Source organism: Podarcis filfolensis (assembly GCF_964270895.1).
Source record: "Podarcis filfolensis genome assembly, chromosome: 11".
Classification (NCBI taxonomy): Eukaryota; Metazoa; Chordata; class Lepidosauria; order Squamata; family Lacertidae; genus Podarcis; species Podarcis filfolensis.
The window spans coordinates 36,070,309-36,098,285 of NC_139613.1; the positions used below are offsets into that span (position 1 = coordinate 36,070,309).

Here is a 27,977-nt window from a genome sequence, read left to right on the forward strand (position 1 = left end):
AGGGAGAAACTTCACGCCAGTATCATAGTTCATTTATGTATGGATAAACAAGGAACCTGGGTAGACATATCTAATAGTACTAAAGGGCATTTTTTATTCTCTGCTCAACCCCATGCAGCCATTATCGTACATACTCATTCAAATACTGTTTTGTAAGTTAAAGATTACTGTAGCACTATTTTTTACTAATACAGGTTTCCAAGTTCTGTCATGAGTCATGGAAATGGAATGTTGACCTCAAGGCATCACCAGGGAAACAGCAATGCTGGTTCTAAGCATCTTTCAGAGTTGAACAACAGTCAAATCGCCTAAGCAAAAAGCTGCTGAGCACCTACTGTTCAGTGAAGAGAGTTATACCATCTTAAGTCTCAGGTAATCCATTTAAGGTGTTTTCTGCTTCTTGGAATCTTTGTGACATTTGTAATCATGCTATTTAATTAATTTTAGGTTCTGTTGTGTTCATTAGTTTAGGTTTCTTCCATAAGTATCATTCAGATATAACTGAATTATGTTTTTGTTCTCTATCATCAAATCTTTTTATGTATCACTACTAGGAATAGTACCTAATAAAGAACAGAATATCTGATAATAGAAATATTAGCAGTTATTAATTACAGTATGCTAGGCACTGCAGTTGGGTTTAGAACATAGTCAAGAAAACTTGCTATTTTACGCTGTGATCCAAACCCCTGGTCAACAGTGGTGGGGTTTGACAGAGCAATATATTTTACTTTAACATAATATGATAAAATTATATCAGTTAAAGTGCCATAGGAGCATTTGATTTTTCTTAACCAAAGTAGAATATCCAAAGGTGTCTGGGAGATAGGATTCCTGATTATTATTTTTAAGTGAGGAGGATGGGAAAGAGAGAGCTAGCTATGGGGGACAAATTTCCGCACTAAGGGAGCTGGCAAAGGACAGCCCCAGTCTCCTTCTGACATTAGATATGATGGCAGAATTCAGAAAAGGCTTTGCTGAGGGTAGTGGGTTTTATGGAGGGACAAGAAGCGTCGCTTAATTGGATACAACGCAAAGGGATTACCCCAACCATAGGTAACAGCATGGAAGTATGTGAAAGGGACCTACAAAGCTTCATAAACCAAGTGAGCTAATGTGGAGTGGAAAGAACAAAGGGGGATAAGGGGAGATGTACACAGAGATATAGTCAGGGGCGGAGAGCTTTAAATGTGAAGAGGGAGCACTTAGGGTTGATCTTGAAAGCCAGGAGCTGGTATAGAGATCATAGCTGTGTGAGTGGTATGATCATAGCAGCAGGAGGAAAAAGCTGCTTTTAGTAGAAGCATTTTGAATTACGGTAATGAATTAACTATTACTTCAGTACTGCATCACTGAGCAAAATTGCACAGAGGAAGGCTGGGGGAGGGGGAGAGAAAAAGCCATTTCATAGGACAGCTTAGTGCTGCACAAGAATTTTCCCTCTGGGAAAATAGGAACCTGCCAGACTATTATTTCATCTCCCCCAGTTCTGCCTACTCAAAACGATATTGGCTCTCCAGACTAGTCTGAGGTGGGGGTTTTCTTCATCACCTGCAACCTGACTCTTTGAACTGGACATAGAATCATAGTTGGATGGGACTCCAAGGGTCATCTAGTTCAACCCCCTGCAATGCAGAAATCTCAACTAAAACATCCGTGGCAGGTGGTTATCCAAGCAAGGAGGAAGACCTTTCCACTGAGAACAGCTCTGTCAGAAAGTTCTTCCTGATGTTTAGTCAGAATTTCCTTTCACGTAACTTGAAACCATTGTTTCAAGTCCTACCTTCCAAGGTTTGAATTCAGGACCTTATGCATGTAAACAGAGGCGTAGGAAGGTCAGGTGGTACCCCGTGTAGAAAATTTCTTGTCACCCCCCCACACATTGATTTTTTTTTTTGTTTGCTTGCAAAAATGGTTTTACGTTATTTTATATTTTCTTACAAAGGAATGTGGATTCTGGGCCTCTGTTAACAAGTAGGCGACTATGGACAGATACTTAAATCTACAGGATTGATTGTGTTTTGGCTTGTGTTATTTTATTTATATTTATTGTTTATTTAATAAAATTTATTCTAAAAAACCTGCAAAGTGGTTTACCAAAACAAAAAAAAACCACAGCAGTAAAATCAAGAAAAATTAACAATCCTACTTTAAAACATACAAAAGCTAAAATATTAAGATTAAAATTACTTCAACTTTCTAAGCATCTAGGTATGCTTGCCTACAGAAGAATGCTTTTAGCAGGTGCCCAAAAAGAGTCTAGCAAAGGCAAGGGCTTTGTTGCAATAGGCGGGGAGTTCCAAAGTGCAGGTTCCAAATATATTTTTATTAGCTAGGTTTTGTACAGGGGAATCTATTATCACATGCCACATTCAGACAAAATGGGAGTGAATAGAAACATAGGAAGCTGTATGATGCTGAGCCAGACCAACTGGTCCAGCTACCTCAGTATCATCTTTCTACATTGAGTGGAAGCATCTCTCCAGGATTTCAGACAAGGATATCTCCCAACCCTACCTAGAGATGCTGAAGACTGAGCCAGGGACCTCCTTCTGCATGCAAAGCAGATGCTCTCCTACTTGGTCATCCCTCAGAGGCTTGGGTGACATGGCCTGTGGGTGGATAAGTCCCATAGGACAGGGAAGGCAGATGTGACCTATCTGTTTACACTTGTTCATTTTCCATGGTCACTGGCATTCTGTCTATTGTATTTTTGCCAGCATTCCCATTTGTTGTTTCTTAATTTGTCATGCCTGATGGGGTGATTTTGTTTGATGTCAGTTCGTTACTATTTTGCATACTAATTACCTTTAAACTCAAACAAATAGAGATTGCAATACATTCTCTCCTCTTACTTGGATGAGTTACGCATATTCTCTCTCATTAAGCAGAGGCTGTTAGATCACAAATTTCAAAAACTTTACCACACTAAGTGAAGTGTAGGTGATAACAGCAAGAACCTTTATTGAACCACAGAGCTGAGCAACAGGGACAAAGCAACTGCTTATATACATTTCTGAGGGCCTGGGCCACTCCTACTCACAACGTGATTGGCTGTCTAAACTTCCAAGCTGTGAATCTTGACTCAGAGTTTAAGGGTCAATGGCAGAGGCCCACATCCTGAAATGTTCTGTGATTGGATATCATGTATTGAATCAGAACACAGGAACTCATAATTCTTAATCCAGACTCAAGCTCAGGCAAACACAGACCACTGAACACATAACTCTAAGCCCATCTGTATGCTCATCTGCTTACTTAGGTTTGTGCCCAACTATTTTTATAATTTAGATACCCCTAGAGTTTTTATGTTAGCCCATTCAAATGCATTCCTCTGATCTGTACTGTCTGGAAGGTTCCAAAAAATACCCTTCCAGAATAGACTTTGCTCTTGTGGTATGAATACACAAGATGCAATACACCATATAATTATGGACTACCCTCTCTTCAACATGCTTCAGAGAAACCTGCTGGTGACTCCTTTAAAGCTTAAAGTATCTACTTGCAAAGAATTTGTCATCCATTGTCTGTTGAGGGGTGATATTCCCAAACTAGTGAGATTGTGTCAGGATATTTAGCCAAGATTTTTTAAAGTCAAATTTTAAACTACCGTATTTTTCGCCCCATAGGATGCACCGGCCCATAGGACGCACCAAGTTTTTTTGGGGGGAAATAAAGAAAAAAAAATCCCCCCCAGGCGCTTGTGGGGCCAGCAGCGGGGAGAAGCGCTCTTCTCCCCGCCGCCCGCCTTCAGACCAGGTCCGGGGACAGCGGGAAGACGCGCTGCGCCTCCCCGCTGTCACCGGAGCTTGCGGGGCTGGCGGCGGGGAGAAGCACGCGTCTCCCCGCCGTCAGCCTCCAAACCACATCGGGAGACAGCGGGATGGCGGCATTCCGCCTCCCCGCTGTCCCCCGACCTTGTGGGGCTGGCGCTGGGGCTCTCCTGAAGCCTGGAGAGCGAGAGGGGTCGGTGCGCACCGACCCCTCTCGCTCTCCAGGCTTCAGCGAAGGCCTGCATTCGCCCCATTTCCCCTTCATTTTTGGAGGGGAAAAAGTGCGTCCTATAGGGCAAAAAATACGGTACTTAACAGTTATTTAATTGTGGCTATTGAGTATTTTATATTTTCAATGTTTCTGGATTACCAATGTTTTATGGATTTCCCCCCCTCTTTTATGATTTTATTGTCTAAATTATGCCAATAAAGGCTGAATGAATAATTGAGTGCATCCTCCATATATGAAAGCAAACTCTTTGTTTATGTGGATATTAGATTAACTGACACTGTTGGCATTTCTGCAAGCCGTTTAGTAAATGGAGGTTATATTGCCCTATAAGTGGGCTGTAGTTGGCTTGATTAGTTCATCTGAAGCTCATGATTAATAATGTTTTCTTGCCCTTGTAAAGGTCTTACAGATAATACTTCAAATAAAGATGTCAACAGAGAACACAACTGAGCCGATTAAATACCTTGACAAGTAAGTTAGTCATCTAGGATTTCCATCATTTAAGATACCATTCATTTGACATAAATTGTTAAGGCAAACAAGACTTTGTGATGATGTTCATCATTACTAAAGAATATGACATTGCTAAGAGCTGTTGACAACATTCAGTATGCAAAGTCTGTCTTTTGCTCATATTGCAGATATTTTCCTCAACTTTGTCAAAGTGTTTTAACTAGTTGATGTACAAATTCTTTAGAGACAATAATTTATACCCCACTTTTCAGAATGGCTCACTTAAAAAGCAAACAAACAAAAGTTCCATAAATCTCTCTGCAGGTTCTGATACTCTTTTGGGAATGTGAGATACCATAGTAGAAATAAAAAGTGTTTTTTAAAGTGCAGTATAGCTGAACTAAAATTTGAATTTTTGAAGTCAAAGAAAACCCTCTCTGCAGGTTTTAAGAACAACCTTGAAGCATTCATGATGGCACAGCTAGAAATTAATCATGGCATGGTTCCTGATAAAAAGTAGAGAAAGCCAGAGAAAAACAAGCTGAGCTGAGCTAAAGGTACAAACCTCACACATTTCCACAGGCTGCTGTTTCTCAGGAAGCAAGGTCATTGCAGTAGGTTATCATTTACATTCTTCTCAGATACAAATTTCACAAGGTCAACAAGCATAAATAATTTATCCGTGTTTCATGTATGGGTTCCTGCAACCAGTCACTCTGACACCTGCTGTCACATTTCTCATAAGAAATATAATTAGTACCAACACAGGTAGTAAGAGTAACCAGCATTTTCCAAAGGAATGAAGTATTGGCTAGTCTGGCTATGTTTGGGTTCACTGTGTTTATATGATACAAGGATCTGATTTGGTTTCTATCTGTGAAAGAGATCCCCTTTGCTTGTGTTGGAGGAGATTCAGCTGCATTTATTTGCTTCAGCTCTGGGAGGAAAGCAGTGCTGGAAAAGAGATATGTAACTATTTGGCAGAATTTCAGTGCTCTTGAAATCATGTCCTTCAACCCATGGGATCTGCTTGGAATGAAGCAGTTAGGTGCATGTTGTAAGGCTCATGACATGGACATTTCTAGGTCTAAATTATATTTGTTACCTCTAATGTTGTTGGCATCCGTCTGTCTCGAGAGACAATGGGGGTGAATTCAAAGTTATTTTCATTCCGTTTTTCAGATTTGAGCCTCAAACCAGCTGGGGATCTGTTGCTCTCTTTTGCCAAAAGAGGACATAGCTGTATTGCAGGTTGCCTCTTCGATGTGGTCCCACCTTACTCTGGCACTGTCTCCAGGGTAGCTCAGTTGTGCTTGTTTGATGGAATCAGTGTTTACACAGTTTAGGCATGGCTGTTCTGGCAGTGTTGATTCGAGGCTCTGCACTTCCTGCTTTGAGCTATGGGTTCTCATTGGTTGGAGAAGGATCTTTCTCACCACCAGGGAGTGATCTGTATTACAGTCAGCACTAAAGGTAAAAGGTTAAGGATCTCTGGACGGTTAAGTCCAGTCAAAGGCGACTATGGGGTTGTGGCACTCATCTCGCTTTCAGGCTGCGGGAGCCCGGCGTTTGTTCACAGACAGCTTTCCAGGTCATGTGGCCAGCATGACTAAACTGCTTCTGGCGCAACCGAACGCCATGATGGAAACCAGAGCGCATGGAAACACCGTTTCCCTTCCTGCTGCAGCGGTACCTATTTATCTACTTGCACTGGTGTGCTTTTGAACTACTAGGTTAGCAGGAGCTGGGAAAGCAATGGGAGCTCACCCCGTCGTGGGGATTTGAACTGCTGACTTTCTGATCGGCAAGCCCAAGAGGTTCAGTGGTTTAGACCACAACGCCACCCGCGTGCCATGTGACCTGACACAGTTCAATGCTGATCGCCTGGTGACAGTCAGGTCCAGCTGGTGCCAGTGGCCTGACCTTGGATGTCTCAAGGACACTCGCCATTTTGCCCAGGGCTTTTTCAAAGCCAGAACTCAACAGAACTCAGCACCAGTGCCATTATAAGAGAGCAAGAGAGGTGTTCATGGAGAGTTCCGACACCTCTTTTTCAAGAAAAATAACACTGGTTTTGTCTTGGTAGAGAAGAATGTGTGTGAGATACAGAGGCTGTGATACAAACACAGCTCAAGCAGCCTTTTTCTGTTCTCATTCATGCTGCCACTCTGGAATTGTGTAGGGTTTACTCCTCTGTCTTTCCTTTTCCCAAAGATGTCCTGAATGGCAGCAGATAGAGATTATTTCTCAGTGGTTACTCCCAAAGCCTTTCTCACAAATGAGTATAGGCAAAAGGCAGTGGAAGTTTAAGGCCAGACTTTTCCTCCTGGGTGGGCTACCTTCTCAGGTTAGCAAGCCCCATCTGCCCCTCATTTCCCTTTACAGCACGTGCAGATGCACTATTGATCTTGTCCGCTCCATCCACTGGAGCCTCTCTTCACATGCAGGGGGTAACAAGTCCCTAACTCACTGAGAGTTTAATCTGAGAGCTGCCCACACCTGGTTTAGCTGACCAGTAATAGTAGTTTCCCGGGTGTGGATGCTATCACATACTGACAGCTTCTAGGAGCCACAGGTGACAGCTGAGTGTAGAGTGGGGACCAAAGGTGTATGGGGTGTCAGGGGAGGGGCAGTGCCTCTGGTGGGGAGCATATCCTGCTTCTTCTAGGGTAGTTTGACCACCTTTGGCCCCCCTCTGCACTCAGCTCTTGCCTCTAACAAATGTGGGTGTAAATAATTTGTCTTATGGCAACTGGGACATGCTGTGATGAAACTGCTAGAGCCATTCATTCTTCAGCCATTAAGATTTTGGAGCTGGAGCCAGAGATGGATACTCTATTCCATATGGACTGATCCCCTGAAAAATTAATGTGATTTGGCACTGCTACTGTCAATTTGAAGTCACGCCAGCAGACCGACTCTGCATTTTTATTACAGCTCCTAGCATTAATTGTTTCAGCTCAAGATCTGGACGTAACACAAATGTCATGGATGTTTTATAATGCAAAATTCTGCTGTCAAAGTATCAAGCCCAGGTGATCTAAAATTTGTAACACTACTTGCTGGAATAGCTTTTTTAAAATGCTTTTTTTTTGGGGGGGTAGACATTTTCAAAATAGTTTTCTATTCTAATTTTCAAGTATTTTCCTTAAGAAATTTCTGATACCTCTTGTTTTTACTTGTTAAATAATAAGTTCAAAGTTAGGGTTTGATCTTTCCAGCACCAGTGTGTAGCCCTCTAGCAAAGGGTATCCTTTGCTAGAGGCAAGATAAGATATGCCAGTCCTTGTCCCAAAATCTGCTGGACAACTCTTACCAGCAACCAGACCACTTTTTACAGTATTTGTGATCTGTCTTTGCCCACAATTTGCCCGGTTAGCTTATGAAGCCAGAAAGCAAGAGAGGCTGACTGTGTGTCACTTGTATTCTGATAGTTGGCAATGTCAGGGGACTCCACACACATAACCCCCAGGAGGTACATGAGGAAACGTTATAGCTTAGTGGTACAGCATCTGTTTCATATGCAGGTGAGTCCCAGGTCCAATCCCTGGCATCTCCAGGAAGGACTGGGAGACATCACTGTCTGAAATCCTGGAAAGGCACTGACAGTCCACATAGACAAAACAAAGGGCGAATCTACAATGGTCAGTTAAAACATTTAAAATGTGTTATAAAAATGTGACACCAGAGGCTGCTGTAGAGCAGTGATCTGTCATCAATAGAAAAATTGCATTGACAGCTTTCTTACGTTTTTATTTTTCACAGCATTTTTACAATAGATGTAGATCCAGCCTAAGCTAACATGAACACGGCAATGCTCTGACTTCAATTGAGGCAGCTTCCTATATTCATATGATGATGGCAGGCCAAAGTGGAGGGTGGGTGTCTTCAAAGTACCGTATTTTTCTGTGTATAAGATGCCCCCTATTTTGGGGGACTCAAGAAAATGGGGGGAGATTGCCAAAAGTTTTTGGGAGGATTGCCCAGGGTTCTTGAGCTTTTTTCGAGGGAAATGCTGAAAATCACTAACCCAACTGACAAACACTGACAATTGCTCGCATTGCTGAAGCCAACGTGCGTCTGCCCGCTCACCAACAGTAAGTAGACGGCAATCGCAAGCCCTGTTGCCAAAGCGGCAGCCAATCCAAAGCAGCACTTGACGCAGCCACCAATCACCCAAAAATCACCGCTTATGAGCTCCTGCTCGCGACTGCAACCAATCACCCATCCCCCTCACGCACTATCCATGTATAAAATGACCTCCCTTTTTTGACATTATTTTTGAGTAAAACAACCTTGTCTTATACATGGAAAAGTACAGTAATTTATATTATGTCTCTATCATGGTGAAGATACCTTGTAAATGAATGTGTTTAGTGCAGTATGTAAGGATTTTGATTCCTATATTCTGTAAAGGGTAAAGGGACCCCTGACCATTGGGTCCAGTTGCAGACGACTCTGGGGTTGCAGTGCTCATCTCACTTTATTGGCCGAGGGAGCCGGCGTACAGCTTCCGGGTCATGTGGCCAGCATGACTAAGCTGCTTCTGGTGAACCAGAGCAGCGCACAGAAACGCCGTTTACCTCCCCGCTGGAGCAGTACTTATGTATCTACTTGCACTTTGACATGCTTTCAAACTGCTAGGTTGGCAGGAGCAGGGACCAAGCAACAGGAGCTCACCCCATCGCGGGGCTTCAAAGCACTGACCTTCTGATTGGCAAGCCCTAGGCTCTGTGGTTTAGACCACAATGCCACCCGTGTCCTATACTCTGTACTCAAAGTTAACTCTCCTGGAACAGAAAAATTAAACGTTAGCTCATAGCCATGAAATGCCAGGTTGCAAAATTAGCTCTTGGGGGGTTGGGCAACTACAGCTTACCAACCACAAGACCTAATCATAAGGCTTTACTAATTCTTGATTAAATTTGTTTTTAATGCTGATTTGAAGCTCAGTAGGTCAGTTCATGCTGCCTGGTCTCCAAGTCTGAATAGCTCGAGTTATTTCAAATTGCTCCCTTTTCAGACTACTCATATTGTATCCCTTTTAGAGGTAAGCATGCCATCAACCAAAATCATATAAAAAAGCAGAACATAAGAAGGTGCCTTAAGAATGACAGAATTGTACCTATTACAGTATTTGATTTGCAGTATGAACCTGAAGTCCGACTAACAAGTTAGGGCTCCATTCTTCTGTGTGAACAGAAGAACACCACCATATTATATCACATAATATGGTATCTTGTGCTACCATATTTTCCTCATAAAAGGCTGCCAGCATTCCTGGAACAATTTTCTTACTACCTTTTATGACCTTTTATGATAGCTGGGCATTCTAATATATGCCTTACCTTTAACTCCATAACCTTTTTACTCATTCGGTTTCTTGTTGGACAGGAGTCAGAGCCAGCCTTTCCTGCCTACGATTCCGCATGTTTCTGGAAGCAGAGTGCATTCCCTTGAAGACCGGCTGTCCAACCAGGAGAGGACCACAGCTGTCCTCCTGGATCAGGCCTTTCGGATCAAAGATGGCCTCGTTTCTTACCTTCATGGAAATAAAGGCGTTCAGCAAGGGGAGACAGCAGCACGCCAGCTCCTGGAGAACCACATACAGACGATCACAAGCATAGTTAAAAAGCTGAGCCACGACATAGAGGTACCACCACCGCAGTCATGTTTGGCATTGCCGACAATTTGTTAAAGCTCTGGTTTATTCAGTAGCTATGTTGTGTTCAGCTCCAGATGGGTTTACTTAAGATTAAGTTACTTATAAAATATGCATATCTTTGTTCTCCCCAGGAGGCAGCCAGTCTAGCCAGCTAGCTGCCAACATCTGCTTTTTGCACTGACTCCTGAATGCAAATTACCTGGGAGCGATGATCGCCATTAGGACAGGGGAAGCCTCAAAGGACAGATTCTGACTTGTTGCTCAGATACATCTCTTACGCCTAAACTAGGGAAAAGAGGGATTTGGGTAGAAGAACTTTGATTCCCATTCCCCCATAAGTCATTGCAGAACTTGGCTGTTGCTTATATATTCAGAAAGAGTACATGCAGGCTTGTAAGATCTATGTACAGTCGTATCTTGGTTCTCAAACTTAATCCGTTCTGGAAGTCCGTTCGACTTCTGAAAGTGGTCAAAAACCACGGTGCAGCTTCCAATTGGCTGCAGGAGCTTCCTGCACTCAGCGGCGTCGAACATTCAGCTTCCAAAAACGTTTGCAAACCAGAACACTCACTCCTGGGTTTGCGGCGTTCGGGAGCCAAAGCATTTGAGTCACCAAGGTACAAATCTCCTAGTTTATTTTCAAAGGCCTTTTCAGCTGAGTATCCAGAAAGGTAATTTTGACACTCTTTTCTTTGCACTTTGGCCCCTGGAATTCAGACACAGTGCCATCATTTTGATTCTTTCTCCGTGCTTAAGTGTTAGGTGATGATTCTCCAAAGCACCTAGACCAGAGCTTTCCAAACTTTATATGTTGGTGGCACACTTTTCAGACATGCATCATTTCGTGTGACACAGTAATTCAGTTTTACTAGCAAACCAGAGGTTAAACTAACCTCTTTCCAGCCCCGGGAGGAGCGCTGGGAGAGTTCACACGACACACCTACACACTGCAGCCAACACACTAACGTGTTGTGACACAGTTTGGAAAGCTCTGACTTAGACTTTAGCCTTCCTGAAACATTTTAGGGCCCTTGTGTCTTTGCCCCATAACAATAATCCAGGAAGCATTCCCTGGTACAGCTCAAACACTAGAGAAACACCAACAAGACACCCCCATCCCCAGAGCTTAAAAATTTAGAACTACGAGGTGGCAGAATGATGGACTATAGCCTTTCAAATTGCAGGTGGAATGTTTCTCCATACTCTATTGATGAAAAAAGCTCCCTACATGTACTATATGTTTCTGGACCTTCCTCAAGTTTTTTTTTTTTTTTTATTCTACAGCCAGCTTCCCTCATACCTTATGTTTTGCTTACAGATTATTGTGGTTTTCTCTTCTTCCATGCATGGAACTGGGTGTTAATTGGGGGGTCAGGTAGTTGCAATCCCCCACCCCACCCTCTTGGGTTGAGACATTTATTTCACCCACACACAAACTTAGCATTTAAAAAACTGTCATAATAATGAAATACTTCCTGGCACAAAGGTTGTTTTTAATTAGCCTCTTTTGCACTGGAAGAAGAGACTGCCATAATAACCATGAATTTGGATCCTGGCAGAGTTGGCCACCAGGGAGACTGTAAGCTAACAACCCTATTCTCAGAGTCATAGCAACTATACTGATGGAAGCATTAATGATATTCCACATGAGGAGGTAAATTGAGTAGGGTCATAAAGGCACGATGGATTTCTTTGGTTTGTCCTGCTACTTGCTAAGCAATCAGCACTTCCATGTTATATAAAATAACAAAACCATTAGGAGGACAGACACATTCTAATAGAGTATTTCAAATTATGGGGAGATTCAGCATAATTAAAAATGTTTTAAAAGAGTACTTAAACATTGTTGTTTCAGTTATATTCATGAAATAATAATGAATCACTTAAAACAAAGTTAAAGGCAGGCAAGGAGAGAATGTTCTCTATTCCCACACCCTCATGAATTCTCAGAATTAACAGCTTTATAGTGGAGTGAGACAGCAACCAATGTTTCCCTTTGGTTTCAGATAGTACATGGGTAGACAAGTCTAAAAAGCCCAGGACACAAATTTTCACGGCCCTCTAGCAGCTATAGTGGCTAATTTATCAGAAGTAATGTATTTTGCATTAACACTGGAAGTTTTTACTAGATTCTGACCAAACTAAGCCTCCTAGAGCAAAATAAACACCAGGTTTACCCCCCCTCAAAATCATAGAACCATAGAATTATACAATTGGAAGGTATCCCCAAAGGTCATCTAGCCCAACCCTCTGCAAATATGACCATAAAACCTTCACCCCAGCCTTATTTGATTTAACAGCATCAAACATTAAAGAAAATACAATACTCAGAGTGCACTTCCTGTTTCAGAGAGAGAAACACCCCTCTCACTGTATATAGCTCTCATGATTCACACCGTCACTGAAGAAAATAAATAAAATGTCTCATCTGGGCCTGAGTGTTACATATAATTGAGTGCCAGAAGTATCAGCCACATTAGCAAATGTACTGTGTGAACAATACAGGGGGAAACATTGTGTCCCGGGCTTTTCAGACTTGTCGACCCATGTAGTATCTGGAACCAAAGTGGCACATTGATGGCCAGGTGTGAAATATTTTGGCATTATTTTCAGCTCTCCCACCCCACTATTAGCATTTAGTCCTTAGGTGGTGAACTTGTGGCACAGACAGTATCAGTAACACAGCTTTGTGATATTCTTAGGCAGCCTGCAGCCTGGCTATGCATGCCTTCCCTGTTGATAGCTAACAGCAATATATTTCTTAAAATTAAGTTTCTGGGCAGCTCTAGAGGCACACACTATGGTCCAATTAAGGCATAACAGAAGCCATGGTTTCCTGATATCTGAATGAATTGTGGTGAGCCTTGTACTCACATGCTCCCCCTCCCCTTTCACCTTTCCTTGCCATGAGAATGGAAATAATGGTTTGTCTAAAGCTGATTTGTTAAAAGAAGCCAGGATAAATTTCAGAGCCTGGGTTGTTCAGGGCGCATACAACAATTCATATAGTGGGAAATGATGATTTCCCCTTACATCTGAACCAGACCAAATGTCTTGCCTTTAGAGAGATGGGTGTGAGGAATGTAGTGTGGTTTCAAGGAACTTTCCTCCTAGCTTTGGCCTTCCTGCTTTCAGGTTATGCACGGCCTCCCTTCTTTCCATTTGGACCACAGCAAAGTCCCCATTTCCACAGTACAAACTGCTCTACACTTTCATTATTCAGCTGCCACCGTGCTGTCAGACCTAGTTTATTCATCCATTGGATTGTTTGGTTTGGAGACCAGTTCACTTGCCAGGGAAAATATAAATAATGTGATTAGGGCCTTAGGAACCTTCCCCATATCTCAAGATTCTATATTGAATGTCGGCAATATGGATGAAAATTGTATACACAAAGACAGGCAGATATTGGAAGCTTCGACAGTGTGGGACCAAAGGTACCACCAGGTCTGAGGAACGTGATAATCTCTAAGGTAAAGGAATTGCCTTAGCCCATTAAAAATGTAAACCAGTGCAGACTCAGCTGCTCTTTAGCTTCCAATGTAAGGCCCCCCATTTTAAGTAATAACAGCAGTTTGTGTGTTTGTATAACACGTGTTCTTATGTTGTGAACCACCACCCTGTGATCTTCAGATGATGGGTGGTATACAAATTTAATAAATAATAATAAAAGCAACAACAATAATTTGTATAAAACAATAAACTGAACACGTATTGGTACAGTCCTTTGCAATTCTGCTCAAATTATAGGTTCTGGAGAGGCAAATAAAATCAAGAGATGATGCAACATCAGGAACTAACTTTGCTATGCAGAGTCTAGACCATAAACACTTGCAGGGAGTTGGAGATCTACGTGGAAGAGTAGCTAGGTAAGTTTGACATACTCTATTGAGGGAAACCTACCTCAACAATATTTGCACCTTGGCTCACATTTACAACATCCTGGGCTGGGGACCCAAATACCTGAAGGAGCACCACTAGTTTTATCATCATACCTGCACCTTCAGATTTTTGGAAGAGGCCTTTCTCTGTGTTCCACCGTGGGGGCAGATGCATTGTGTGGTGACACAAGAAAGAACCTTCCCCATACAAACACCCCAACCCTAAAACGGAGTGTCCTTAAACAAAGCACATTACAATAACAAAACTACATGTTACATTAAATGTGTGGTTTGCCACCTTCTCTCTATGAACTGTGTGGTGGTGGATAGAGGCTGATCCAAATCAGAATTGGTGCTGGTGGCATAGGGAGTTATATTTCACCAGCGCTGTGGGCCTGATGAAAATTGCTCCCCTCAGCACCATTTGCTCTGAACAGGAAGCTGCTACTTGCCCAAAAGAACTTTCTCTCCTGGGGCAAATAGCAGCTTCGGCATGCAGTGGCAATGATCAGTATCACAGCATCTGGGGGAAGTGTAGATCCCATTCCACTGCCATGGTACTGAAACACGTAGGCCTCTTTTTAAGAGGGGGACACAAGTGATTTAATGTATTGTGTAGTTTTGAAGTGATATTGGTTTTATGCCTTGGTTTTATAATTGAAGACTCCCATTTGTAGAACGCTGAACTGGTGCCTCTTAATTTCAAAGCTGGAGGAAATGTTCTGTACATGTTGTTGTACATCACCCCAATTTCTGAGCAGTGAGAAATTCCAGGCATTCCAGGATCTTACCCAGGGCTCGTGTTTCCTTTTGGAAGTGGCACACAGCGAAGACTGTGGAGTCTTCATGATATATGGTTTATTTACACATATATACCACCTGAGTCTATGATGGTGGGGTTCACAGCATGAACACCCAAAAACCGTCTTGTTCTCCCACAGCTACAGCCTTGGATTCAAACAGAAATCAAACATTGCTCTGACTCTCCAGCTTTCTGCTTTACTTCTAGGTCATGTCACAGCCAAACTCTACTCCAGACTCTGGCACTATCTTCTAACTAACTGTGATCTGGGGGAGGGGCCCCACCCATTTGCTGTCTCACACAGAGCCCCGTTCCTTTGTTCCCTTTAATGACCATGCTATCACCTCAACACAGGAAGCTAGCCTGGCTTATATTTTAACATTTGCTGGATGCAGAAGGATCTCACACAGAGCCTATTTCCTCCACCCCAAACTTATAATACTATATTAAATTTTGGTATAAATATTGCCTCATTAATATTGCCACGCAGTGAGATGATTGATAAAAATAGGATTCTTAACATGAGCTGAAACTAGAAACAGGGATATGGGGTAAGTTACAATGGTGCTGCTTTGCAGGTGGTTAAAAAGGTAAAGGGACCCCTGGCCATTAGGTCCAGTTGCAGATAACTCTGGGGTTGCAGTGCTCATCTCGCTTTATTGGCCGAGGGAGCCGGCGTACAGCTTCCGGGTCATCTGGCCAGCATGACTAAGCTGCTTCTGGCAAACCAGAGCAGCACACGGAAACGCCGTTTACCTTCCCGCTGGAGCGGTACCTATTTATCTACTTGCACTTTGATGTGCTTTCGAACTGCTAGGTTGGCAGGAGCAGGGACCGAGCGACGGGAGCTCATCCCATCACGGGGATTCGAACCGCTGACCTTCTGATCAGCAAGTCCTAGGCTCTGTGGTTTAACCCACAGCGCCACCTGTGTCCCTTGCAGGTGGTTACTGGGTTTTAAATAGACTGGAATTGGAAAGAGGCTTTTGGACAGAAACTACAGGAATTGCACTTTCAAGCTTTTATCCATGGATCACAGAAGCTGTCTTGATTTCACAAACTCCTTAGTCACAAGAGTCAAACAAAAGAAATTATTTATTGGCCTTGGAATAGTATTGGTGGGTCAGCTTTGTGTAGATCAAGTACACAAATATTAAGCAACATAGGAAAACGTGTGGTCGATAAAACTGAATTACCATTCAATACTTTTGCACAGATATCCCATCTGCCACGAGATCACCCCTTTTGGAGTAGTTATTGAACTTGGCCTGCGTATTTAATAGTGTCTCAAAGAGTGTGTATTATATTCTGGCCTTAAGGTTGGCACTGAAACACCGTATAAGGAACCGCAGGGGATAGACAATTTAAAATGTGACACTTTCCTATATAATTAACAGAGCAAGTAGTGATCTAAATAATTAGTGTTAGTTCCCTGGGTTATTTTATTAAAGTAAGGCCAATTTATTCCACCTTTTTTTGTGAGAGTGAGATGAGCGAGCACAAATCTCTAGGCTCAGCACAACCTCCTGACATTGCAGCAGTAAAGGCTGGCTTTAGTAGCTGTATTTAAGCAGTCAATTTTAAATGAGTAATTGCTCTTAGATTAAGCTATAGTACAAGGGAATGATTGATACCACATTATGAGCACTTTTTGCATATTGCTTGTTACTAGTGCTCTCTTATAGAAATGTTGAGCTAGCCTAATTTGAAATACTGAAAAATCTCTAGTACAAAAGCTGTTACTATGCTTGTTTAGGACCCGCCTCTACACATCTGAAAGCTACTTTTCCATGTTCAGGGAATATGCCCTTCTAGAGCATGAGCGATGGGAAAAATTTATGCCCCCAGTGCAGCCCAGCCTGACGCTTCTCGCTGTGGGTGTTGGTTCTTCTGACGCCCAGGAGAGAAGCGCTGGGCTAGGCCGCTGTATAGGGACGGCTGCTTCAAGTCCCCTCAAAAATCCATGCCCAGGGCCATAGCCCCTTTGGCACCCCCCCCCCAATACTACACCTCTGAAATCCAGCAAGGCAGAAGAACCCAGTTTCCCCCAGTGCCAAACCAAAACCTAAGCTGCCATCCTGCAGCCACTTACCTGGGAATATGCCCCATTAAACACAAAGAGACTGTCTTCTGGGTGGACATGTATAGCATTGCGCTGTAAGTTAATTATACAATAAATTCTTAATAAAAGACTGTACTTTCCCTTCTGTAGAGCAATATATACCCACCAGAAAAATGCCTCTTTGCTGCTAAGAAAAACGGAAGGAGAAACTATGAAGCTGCCAAGGACTAGTAAGCTAGGAACAGTGCAATAAGGGATGGGCGTGTTGGATTCTCTTTAGGATCCCATGGATTCCTATTTCCTTGTATCCAAACAACTCACTTTTCAATCATAGCAATTATTCACCCATTGGCTAAAAGCACTGGTAGGCAGGAGCAGCCAGGCTGCCTCATTTCACAGAAATTTCTTAGGGTATCTACATGTTTTGCTTCATAACTTTCTAAGAGGGCTATAGACTTATTTTTTATCTTAAAAAAGAAAGCTCAGCCTCTTGGTTCTGTGCCTGGGAGCACAAATGATTACCTCCATATTTGCAAGCCTTGATGTTGCCTAACAAAATAACATGACCATGGAAACCAATGCTACTGTACAGAACAGGTGTTACAGCAACTGCTCTGGTTAACATTTTGCACCAGTGTAGTTTCAAGATACTCTTCAAAGGTAGCCTCAAATAGAATGAATTGATTGGAGGGGGTGTCTTTAGGTAAGAGTCAAAGAGCTAAGTGCATGGTGTATGGATTCTGCCTTATGGAGGAAAGTTAAAGGTTTGGGTCGATGCACTTCTAGGTGAGAGATGGTGTCAGGTATTGATGGGGCTGTGGGAATTTTTGAGGACTGTTAACACTACTTTGCATTCTGTCATCTACCTTTGCTTCCAGATGTGATGCCAGCATTGCAAAACTCTCTGGAGATATAAATATCATCAGGCATGAGATCTCAAAACAAGAGAAAGAAATCCATGCAATCAAGTCTACTGTAGAAAATTATGCTAATAATTTGGAGTTGAAGGTGAGTGAATCTGAATGTCTGTTATTCAAATCTTTAAGGTGTGTCAGACATTGCCCCAGTTCCCCATTTGATTCCAAACTACTGACTGACCTTAGTGAAAGACGGAGGCTGAGTTCGAACTATAATTTAATGTACCATGAAGGAGTTACAGAAAGCCTTGGCTTACATGGTCTCCCATTTTGCTTCTTCTGTTGAGCAGTTTGGAAGCAATTACTACCATCTTTGTTTAGTGACAGCTTGTATCATCTAAACAGACAAACTGTGGTTAGTGCTACCTATGGTTTGTTTAAAAGAATCCATTGGATTGTTAATACTAAATATTGCGAGAGATAGTACTTCTTCAGTATTGAAAACTAAACACTGTACAAAGGTATGTAAAATTATTAACATTAATAGAATGGAGTTGTAAGAATATCGTTTCTTCCAGGTGTTTTTTTTAAAAAAAAATATTGAAATCCCCAAATAATTTTAGATTTAATCTTACAGGAGCCCAATTTTCAGTGTTTTGTGCATTTGAGGCTCATGCTTGAGGGCAAAAGCTCAGTTTGGGAATGTCTATATTAAGAGGACAAAATTGTTTGTGAGCACAGAGAAGAGGCAATTTGCTCTTCCAGCCAGCATATAGATTAAGCTTTAGGAAAAAGTTTTGTGGTGACACAACCTGAAAGAAAGAACTTTGGGAGAACAGTGCTTTGTTTTATGAATCCTATAATTTATATAAGTGTCCTAAAATTATGTAAAAACCTTATTTATATACTTCTGTTTGGTGTTTTAGATAAACATTTGATAAACAAAAGAATGTAAGAATCATACCAAAAAAAAGAAAGAAAGAAAAGTTGCAGAAGCCTGTCAGGAAACCCTATCTGTAAATCTCAGATATGTGAAATCTGGGTGCGGTTAGCAAGTGATGAAGACAGAGCATTTTCTTGTTCACTTCAGTTCCACAGCAGCTCTCTCGCAAACAAGCTGGCACTCAGGAACTGAAGCCCTTTGCAACACAAAAACATCAACAAGCAAGGAACTTGCTGAGGAGATTCGTAATTCATTTTAAAACTTTAAAGGGAACCTTACTACTAACCTGCTCTTAGGCATTCAGGGCCTTGTAGAAAGGAGGCAAAACGGCAGCTTCCAAACTGTTCTGAGGTAATGAGCTAGCTGCCCATAAAGGTGCCTGCTGCCAGCCTCAACTCTGCCACTGAGCATGTGCAGACTTATTAAAGTAATAGACAACAGTGGATTACACTTTCATATCAATAAGGAGATTTGCTATTGCTTGCTAGCTCTACCTTTTTTGACATATATAGGCCTGTAACCCCAAAACAGTGTCAGCACCAGGCACCCTCAGGCTTTAGTCAGGGCCCACCATTGCTGGTGCCTCCCCTGGATTCCCAGCCAACTTGGTGAGTGATAGACAGCCAAAAGCTTCCCACAGAGCCCTGGGGCATCAACAATCGTATCACTCAAGGGAATTGTGAGAAATTAATAGTAGTTGGTTTAGCCATTCACCACTGTTACCAGGTAAACCCACATTCATGGTGGCCTCCCAACATAGGAGTGTGTGGGGGGGATCCATAGAGGGAACTCTACCAATAGCCTGCTTACACCTGGAGTCAGTCTCCTTCACTAGAGGATTTTAAACAGAGGTTGGGTGGCCATCTGTCTTTAGTTGAGATTCCTGCATTCCAGGGGGTTGCACTAAGTGACCTTCTAGGTACCTTTCAACTCTATAATTCTGTCATCCTTTGACAAGTATGTAAGATAAAGAATTGTTGACGTATCCTCATTGTAAGAACTTTTTAAATTGCATACTTTTTGAAGGTATCTGATCTAACATGAATGTTCAGATGTTTGTAGTACTAATAGAAAATAAGCTACCCACGTATATTGCTACATATAATATTCATGGCTTCTCAGTTTTGGAGATTAAGCCCTGCTCTACTAAAGACCAAAGCTATTTTTTAGCAGGTATTAGATGGCTGGTCTTTTCTTTTGCTTCAGTATTGCCTTCATTCTTTATGGGATAGTAGCCACACTTTATTTCCCAATCTCCTGTATTCCTTACTGACAGTTTACTGTCTTTCTCAAAGGACAGGTATTCTTGAGAGGGTGCGAGTGGAAATATTTCACCGGAAAAATGTGGTCAGAGGCATGTTTCAAACCTGTCTTCCTCTTGGCAGAAAATGATGTTTCCGCAATCCAAGTAAAATAGAATAAATGCACGTCATAAATCACATATACCAGAATACCAAAGAATGTAAAAACAAAGTTAGTCTTTTCCTATGGAGAGACATCAAGCAGGGAAAAAATGACAAATAAAAGCTCAACAGGAAAAGACACACACAGAGAGAGAGAGAGAGACAGGGGGAAATGTCTAGAGCTTAGCCACACATCCAGAAATAATCACGATACAGCCCTCCCTGGATTACACGTAACATCAGAATGCAAAACAGAACTTCAACAGCTAACACTAAAAATCTTACACCACTTTGTCCCTTCAAGAGTACTAAACTGGCTTAGTTCACTGATGGCCTGCAGTCAATTGTAGTGCAGTTGTACCTCAGGATACATTTCCCAAATATAAAACTGATTTTTCCTCAATCTTATCTAAGCACCCTTATGTACTCTCCAACTCTATCATGACCCTAACATTTTAGTCAGTTATAACTGCTCCTGAAAGCCACACTGAATTCACTGGGTTTTAAGAGTTGTCTATACACATAATTCAATCAGCGGAATTCTGGCGGGTACTAAATTATTTTGTACCAGTTGATGGCAAGCCTTTATTACTGAGTTAAATTAATTCTGCGAAAAGCTTTTAAGAATGGGCCTGTCGGAAATTCTGGCTTTTCCCACTCACTGCAGCAATAATGTGTGTTTAATGTAAGTGCTGGAATTCTGCCTTATAAAGAGTGTTCCCTGTTGAATTCTTATTAGGTAATGCAGCTTTTAGGCAAGATAGACACTTCAAACTCAGAGCAAAACTCAAATTTGAAGGCAATACAAGGAAATCAACATCATGAATTGCAGCTCCTGGATCTCAAGTAGGTGGTGGAAGCTTTTTAACTTTATTAACACACCTAGTTTAGGCCAATGGAATTTTTATGAGGGAGCAAAACAGAACCATTTATTTACATGCTTTTGGGAATCCTGACAAACTAGTGAGAAAAGTTTGATAGAAACCTAACAATATTGGTCACAGAGTAAATTGCCAAAGTGATACTCTTGCCCCTCAAAAAGCAAAGGAAGAATTGCACTTTCCCCCTTTATTGTAACCATTTATTATGAACCATAGCCCAGAGATTATGCATGTGCAAAGGTGTTTGCACCTTGTTTCCCTGCATTTATAAATCCCTTTGTATAGAAATCTAGCACATTCATGAGAAAGAATTGCGCCAAGGCCCCTTCTTGATGGTTTAGTTTTTGTATGTGCAAGTGTTTTCTTTGTTTTGTTTTGTGTTATAATGTGAGAAAGTATTCAGAAATCTAACAATAACTTTGCTTACTGGAGACATTAATGTTGTTGTTAAGTCGTTTAGTCGTGTCCAACTCTTTGTGACCCCATGGACCAGAGCAAGCCAGGCACTCCTGTCTTCCACTGCCTTCTGCAGTTTGGTCAAACTCATGCTGGTAGCTTCGAGAACACTATCCAACCATCTCGTCCTCTGTCGTCCCCTTCTCCTTGTGCCCTCAGTCTTTCCCAACATCAGGGTCTTTTCCAGGGAGTCTTCTCTTCTCATGAGGTGGCCAAAGTATTGGAGCCTCAGCTTCAGGATCTGCCCTTCTAGTGAGCACTCAGAGCTGATTTCCTTCAGATGGATGTGTTTGATCTTCTTGCAGTCCATGGGACTCTCAAGAGTCTCCTCCAGCACCATAATTCAAAAGCATCAATTCTTCGGCGATCAGCTTTCTTTATGGTCCAGCTCTCACTTCCATACATCACTACTGGGAAAACCATAGTTTTAACTATACGGACCTTTGTTGGCAAGGTGATGTCTCTGCTTTTTAAGATGCTGTCTAGGTTTGTCATTTTCTCCCAAGAAGCAGGCGTCTTTTAATTTCATGACTGCTGTCACCATAATGCCAAAAGTCTTTTACAGGGGAGGACGCATTATGAGGCTTAAGGTTTATTTTTTGCAACCCACCCTTTTCAACTTTTCACTCCACACTAAGGTCTCTCCACACAGGGCTTCTGGTTTTCTCTGCCAATTTCTTAATTTATCTGTGACTCTTTTTCTATATATAACTAATTCAAAACTTAACTACATGAGTCATGCTAAAAGGAACCACAAAATCACATAGGTTCAGAGCTATGAGTAAAACATGGCCTTGAGTCACTTCACCAATTATTGCTGATGTTATGGATGAGAGACACACCCCCACAGAGAGACTCCCATCTCTGGCTCATGCTTTGTCACTGTTGTTCATATCAAGGCATCTCCTCGTTTCAGGATGGTCTAACTAGGCCTGTGTTTCAGACCCTCAGGCTACGCTTTGGAGATTTCGTATTCTCAACCAGTTCTGTTTCTCAGTATTATTCTGGCCTTTTATACTCCCACCCACCTGTTGCATAGCTGGATGTTAGGTTCAGCTTTTTTCTTTTTAAGTCTTTGGGTTTTCTAGCTCAGAAATCGTGTTCATAAGCTAACATATTATACTGAAAAATGAGTGGAATCAAATGATTCAAGTGTCAGGTTTTGGTTTTTTTTAGTTGCTTCTTATTTGGGAATACTCTTGGGTCCAAATATTACGCTGATATCTATTGTACACCCTTGAGCCAGAAAGTCAGGAATTTCATCTCACATACAGAACTTTACAAAACTTGGAAGTATATGGAATGAATTCAAAATATATCTCAAATGTGATTCTGTGGTGACTATATTTACTTGATTGATCGATGCTGCCACACATGAAAGTTGGCTGCCTTGAGAAAGTTATATTTAGCAGACACAAAATTAGACAATATAAAAAGGCCTGTGTGAGATATAGCTTAGTAATGTTCCAGCCACCTTAAAAGGTAAATGTTGAGTGTGTGTTTTTGACAGACAGAGATAGGGAGGTCTCCAAATTTAACTGGATATAGTTATCGTACTGTGTTGCATGAATATTCACTAATGGTATCTTTAAATGCTAGGATAAATGGTGTTTTAAATGACTTTAAGGATCAAATCCAAAACCAGCGGAAGTGGATAGAAAATGAGTTGAGGAGATCTGAGCAAGAACAGGCCTCTCTCATAAATCAGTGTCTTTATTCAGTGAAAGAAAGACTGGTAAGTATACTTAGAATTATTACTTCTAATGGATGTTACAGTGAACCTAGGAAGACTTACTTACGTAGACCTTGTGAAAGTGCCCATAATTAAGGATTTTAAATACTTTCAGGGCACACACAGGTGGAATAATGCCCCTTTAAGCAATGGGAACTAGGGAGAGCAGGGACAACTCAGGCAAAGAGAAAATTGGGAGAGACTTCCCTTAGGATAAACTGAGAAGGGAAAATGGACACAGAGGCAAAGCAAATGCACATGAAAGGAATCTGAGTATAAGGGGGGGGGGTCAAATATTACTATCAGAGATCTGATATTCGGCAATATTTTGGCCCTTGTGCTCAACATAGTGCTGTCAAGTAGTAAAATACTACTTTTAGGAAATGGAACATACAGAAAGCGTGCATCATAAAAAATAAAATTACCTTCCACTATGGGTATCATACTTTGCATCACAAGCAAAATCTTAACACAGTGGCTTCAATAAGCCTCCCATGGATGGCAAAGTGCCTACATTTCAATGAGCGACATTCTAAATTAGCTTAGATTCTTGGCAGTAGAAGAGTTCCTGGCTCCATGCAAGCACTTAAGTTGAGTGTTTAGCTTCAGGAAATCCTTGTTCCAGGATTAGGGCTCTCAGTGTTTATCTGAATTAAATGTCTCACACAAAATTCTGGATGCAGCTGGAAAGATTCATTTCATTAAGTCACATCACAGGAGTGAGAGATCCAGCTCTTATATACAAGAGTCTGAAATCTAAGTAACTGTTAAGCCTAAATTATTGACATTACATAGCAAGTTTAAAATGTCACATTTCCTATATTAAAACATCAAGGTCAATGTTGGCAATCTCAAAAATATCAAGTACTGGATTGCTTTGAATTTTCAAGGAAGAAACTTTCCTTTAACAGGTTTTGGGAGGTTCATTCTTTTAATAATCATTACAGTGGTACCTTGGGTTACAGATGCTTCAGGTTACATACGCTTCAGGTTACAGACTCCGCTAACCCAGAAATAGTACCTCAGGTTAAGAACTTTGCTTCAGGATGAGAACAGAAATTGCCAATTGCAGTTTTACTTTTTTTTTATTTGCATTTATTTGCAAGAGGCTCAAGGTGGAATACATTGTTTCCATGTCCTTTCTCCCCACAGGTCAATTTTATTCTCACAAGAGCCCTGTGAGGTAGGTTAGGCTGTAGGATAGTAAGCGGTCCCAAGGTTGTCCCAGGGAGCATAATGGCAATTAAAAGACCTGCCTCCCCAGTCCTAGAACAACATTATGTAACTATTACACCACCCTGTCTCATCTTAGCCCAACACAAGTTCTTGGCCACTGCCTGAAAGTGACACTTCCCCATATAATTGAGGCAGGTGCCTCTCACTAAAAGGACAAAAACCACAGCTATCTAACATGGAGCTGAGCCAGCTGAAAAATTTACCAAATTTGTGCAGTTAAAAAAAAAAAAATTAGACAGACCCTGGCCTACTAGGATTAAAAACTGAAAAAAAATGTGTTGTGTCCAACATTAGTAACCACTGTACCATATATATGGCTAAGTTACATCCATTCACTTAAATGGATCTACTCTAATAATTTTTTTTATTTATACCCTGTCCACCTGGCTGGGTTGCCCCAGCCACTCTGGGCGGCTTACAGCTTATCTAAGTAGGACTGATGTAGAATAGAATTCTATTGCCATAATGTTGGATAGAACTCTATTGGCATCCATCTGTCTTGAGACAACAGAGTGCGCCTCTGGGTAGTGGGGTGAAGTCAAACTGCTGCATTAGCAGCACTGAAGTGCCCTCCTTGGAGTACTTGCCTGGGCAGTGTGTATGGAGGTTCTGGGCTGCCCAGACAAGAAGACCCTCCTTTCAGTCTCACTGATGTGGCCCAAAGGAAAGCAGAGTGATATACTTGGCACCAGCTTGGCTACAGGAGTTGCTGGAAGGAAGCGTACAAGGGGCCATTCAACCACCTTAGCAACTGCGTTCACTCCTTAGCCTTTTCTTCTCCCAAAGATATCCCACAAAGCAGATGTTTAGGGTCAAGGTTTTCCTTCTCCTAGATCAGGCATAGGCAAACTTGGCCCTCCAGATGTTTTGGGACTACAACTCCCATGATCCCTAGCTAACAGGACCAGTGGTCAGGGATGATGGGAACTGTAGTCCCAAAACATCTGGAGGACCAGAGTTTGCCTATGCCTGTCCTAGATGGGCTACCTTCCCAGGTTGATGAATCCCATCTGCCCCTTACTTCCCCCTACAGCACATGCAGAAACTGCCTCCTTGACTGTTGGACCCAATATTGGTCTCATCTCCTCAATCCCACCAGAGCCTGTCTTTGCATGTAAGGGAAGCCCCTAACTCACCAAGGGTTTGAGAGCCATCGGCTACCCTCACCTGGTTTAGCCAACCAGTCAAAGCCATTCCTGGGATATGGCTGCTGTCTCATGCTGACAGCTTCTAGGAGCCACAGGTGAGATTCAAGTGCAGGGTGGAAACTGAGTGGACAAGCTACACTAGAAGGAGCACAGTGTCCCCCTCATCAGAGGTACTATTCCCTCCCCTAACACCCCAAACATAATCCTGTAAAATTTAAAATATTTATAAATAGTCTTTATGGGAAAGAATAGGCAACTCAGATGCAGTTTCGTGGGAGGCAGTAAAAACGGTTCCAAATCCTGTAATTATATTGATTTATCATAAATCTTTATTTTAAAAGGACACAGTGGAAAAGAAAACGGATGATAGTTATTATTTCCTCTCCAAAAGAATAGAAAGCACTGATAAAACAGAGCAATTTAACGCAGAGCTGAACCAAGTGAAAAATGACCAAAATAAGCTTCATGCAAGGATTGCTAGATTTGAAAAACTGATGTGGCATGAACTGGAGGAAATCCAAAGTGAATATAGATCAGGTAAGATTTTTGGTGGGTTTCTTTAAGGAAATGCATAGAGAAACCTATTAAGTCCTCGCCTTACCCTCTAATCAGGTGTACTTACCAAACTACACCAGAAATTTCATATTTCTGTGTGCTGTTCATAATGCCCTCATAGCTCGGTGAAGGATGTTTCTGTCGGTAATGTCAAAATCAAGCCACTGCATATTGTTCTGACAATAACTGAAATCCACAATAATGAAACATAAATCTGCTAACTATTTCTGGTCCTTTTCCCCCAAGTCACACTTACCAGTCAGGGGGTACCCATTGGTTATAAGGTGCATTTTAGACGTCTCATTTACTGTGAGACAAAGCAAGTAGTAAATTACCTTATCTGTGGGTGGATCATTATTTCCAGTAACAATCTCATGATGGCTGTGAGCACATTGGCCATTTGTAGTTGTAGCAGCAGCAGCAGCTGCAGCAGCAGCAGCCTTGATTGCCCACAAAAATGCATCCCTGTGAATAACTAGGAAGGGTTACAAGAGTTCTTCTGTAATTACGAGCCTGATCGTTTGGGGAACAACTTCAAGAACCAAATCTTCTCAGATGAACTCACCTCTGGTTAATGGAGGAAAACCAACAAGCCCACAGCAAATTCCCTGGGCTCCATCTTAGTAAGATGCCGTGTTTGCATACTCAGGCACTTGATGCCTGTGACCCAGTGAGGGGCCAACCAGAAATAAGACCCAGGGCATTGGTATTGGGTTGAACTAGGCCACAACTTTATTGATTACAGATGTAAGTAGGTTTTGGCCAAGGCATTGGGTATGTATCCAGAATCAAGCAGCCCAACTGCTGGTTGGTAAGTATGGTGGGATTCAAATCTGACTGGGGGCCACCCCTGACATGCATCAGGTGATACAACCCTGCCAGAGCGACCAGGGCTCTCCTATTCAATGAACAGCTCCTGACACCCCACAAAAAGCCTTCTCTCAAAGTTTGGGGTTTTCCAGAGTGTGGTATCACATAACACAGCAGTAGCTGGCATGCTGCCTTCCAGATGCTTTGGACTCCCCCCCCCCCAAATGATTCCTGGCTACTGGCTATGCTGGCCTGGGCTGATGGGAGTTCAAAGAATTGTAGAGTTGGGAGGGAGGGTCATCTAGTCTAACCCCCTGAAATGCAGGAATCTCAACTGAAGCATCCATGACAGATGACCATCCAACTGCTGCTTTTAAAACTCCAATGAAGGAGAGTCCACAACCTCCCAAGGGAATCTGAAACATCTGAGGTGGGGAACCATATTGGCTACTCCTTCCCCTAAATTTGCAATTTTGCTCATAGCACCTAAGAAAAATTAAGTAGGGTGATATCCTCCAGCAAAGAGTTTGAAAGTAATTATTACTGCACTTTCATGGGAAGAGAAGAAACTGATCAGCAAACTTTAGCATAGGTAGTATGTAGTAAAGGGTTGTTCAGTAGCTTTTATAAAAAAAAAAATTATTAAAATGAGTTTTTTTCACCCTAACCATGCCTGCTTTTTACCAGGATTTCAGTCAATCCGTGACTCGCTTAATGCACTTAAACAAATACAGACAGCAAAGCTTAAACTCGAAGAAGAAAAGTTCAAGCAGGACATGAAAAAGATACGGCGGAAGATAACTGAAATTCAAGAAGACTGATCCCACTTCTTAAAACATTTGCATTTAGTCCATCTTGGGAAAGTGTGTAAGAGATTGCAAAAAAATAAGCTCAAGAATTCTACTATATCAAGCTTGTTTTCTTATGTCTCCCTAGGAGATTAGTATTGTATAATACTGTTGCAATGTCTATAATAGATTTAAGTCAAATCAATCTGAATCATATTCCTACATCAGAATTTATGTTTTGGGAAAAAATAAAATATAAGGGCTGTCAGTAATTGTTGTATAAGCAATTGCTTGGTCTAC

The 27,977-nt window shown here is 41.9% G+C and overlaps 1 protein-coding gene across 2 annotated transcripts; it reads left to right on the top strand.

Moving 5' to 3' along the window:
- The first annotated feature begins 248 nt into the window (after positions 1-248).
- FAM81B (family with sequence similarity 81 member B) lies at positions 249-27,949 on the top strand. Of its 2 annotated transcripts, XM_083577079.1 has the most exons (10): positions 318-372; positions 4,406-4,476; positions 8,224-8,336; positions 9,853-10,111; positions 13,874-13,992; positions 17,747-17,876; positions 20,811-20,917; positions 23,008-23,143; positions 25,866-26,061; positions 27,577-27,949. In XM_083577079.1, exons 3-10 carry the CDS (start codon positions 8,311-8,313, stop codon positions 27,708-27,710), a joined length of 1,107 nt encoding a protein of 368 aa, XP_083433205.1. In that variant the 5' UTR covers positions 318-372; positions 4,406-4,476; positions 8,224-8,310; the 3' UTR covers positions 27,711-27,949. The 2 variants fall into 2 exon arrangements, with proteins under 2 accessions (XP_083433204.1, XP_083433205.1); XM_083577078.1 differs by lacking the exon at positions 8,224-8,336 and having other exon boundaries at positions 249-372.
- The last annotated feature ends 28 nt before the right edge of the window (positions 27,950-27,977 follow it).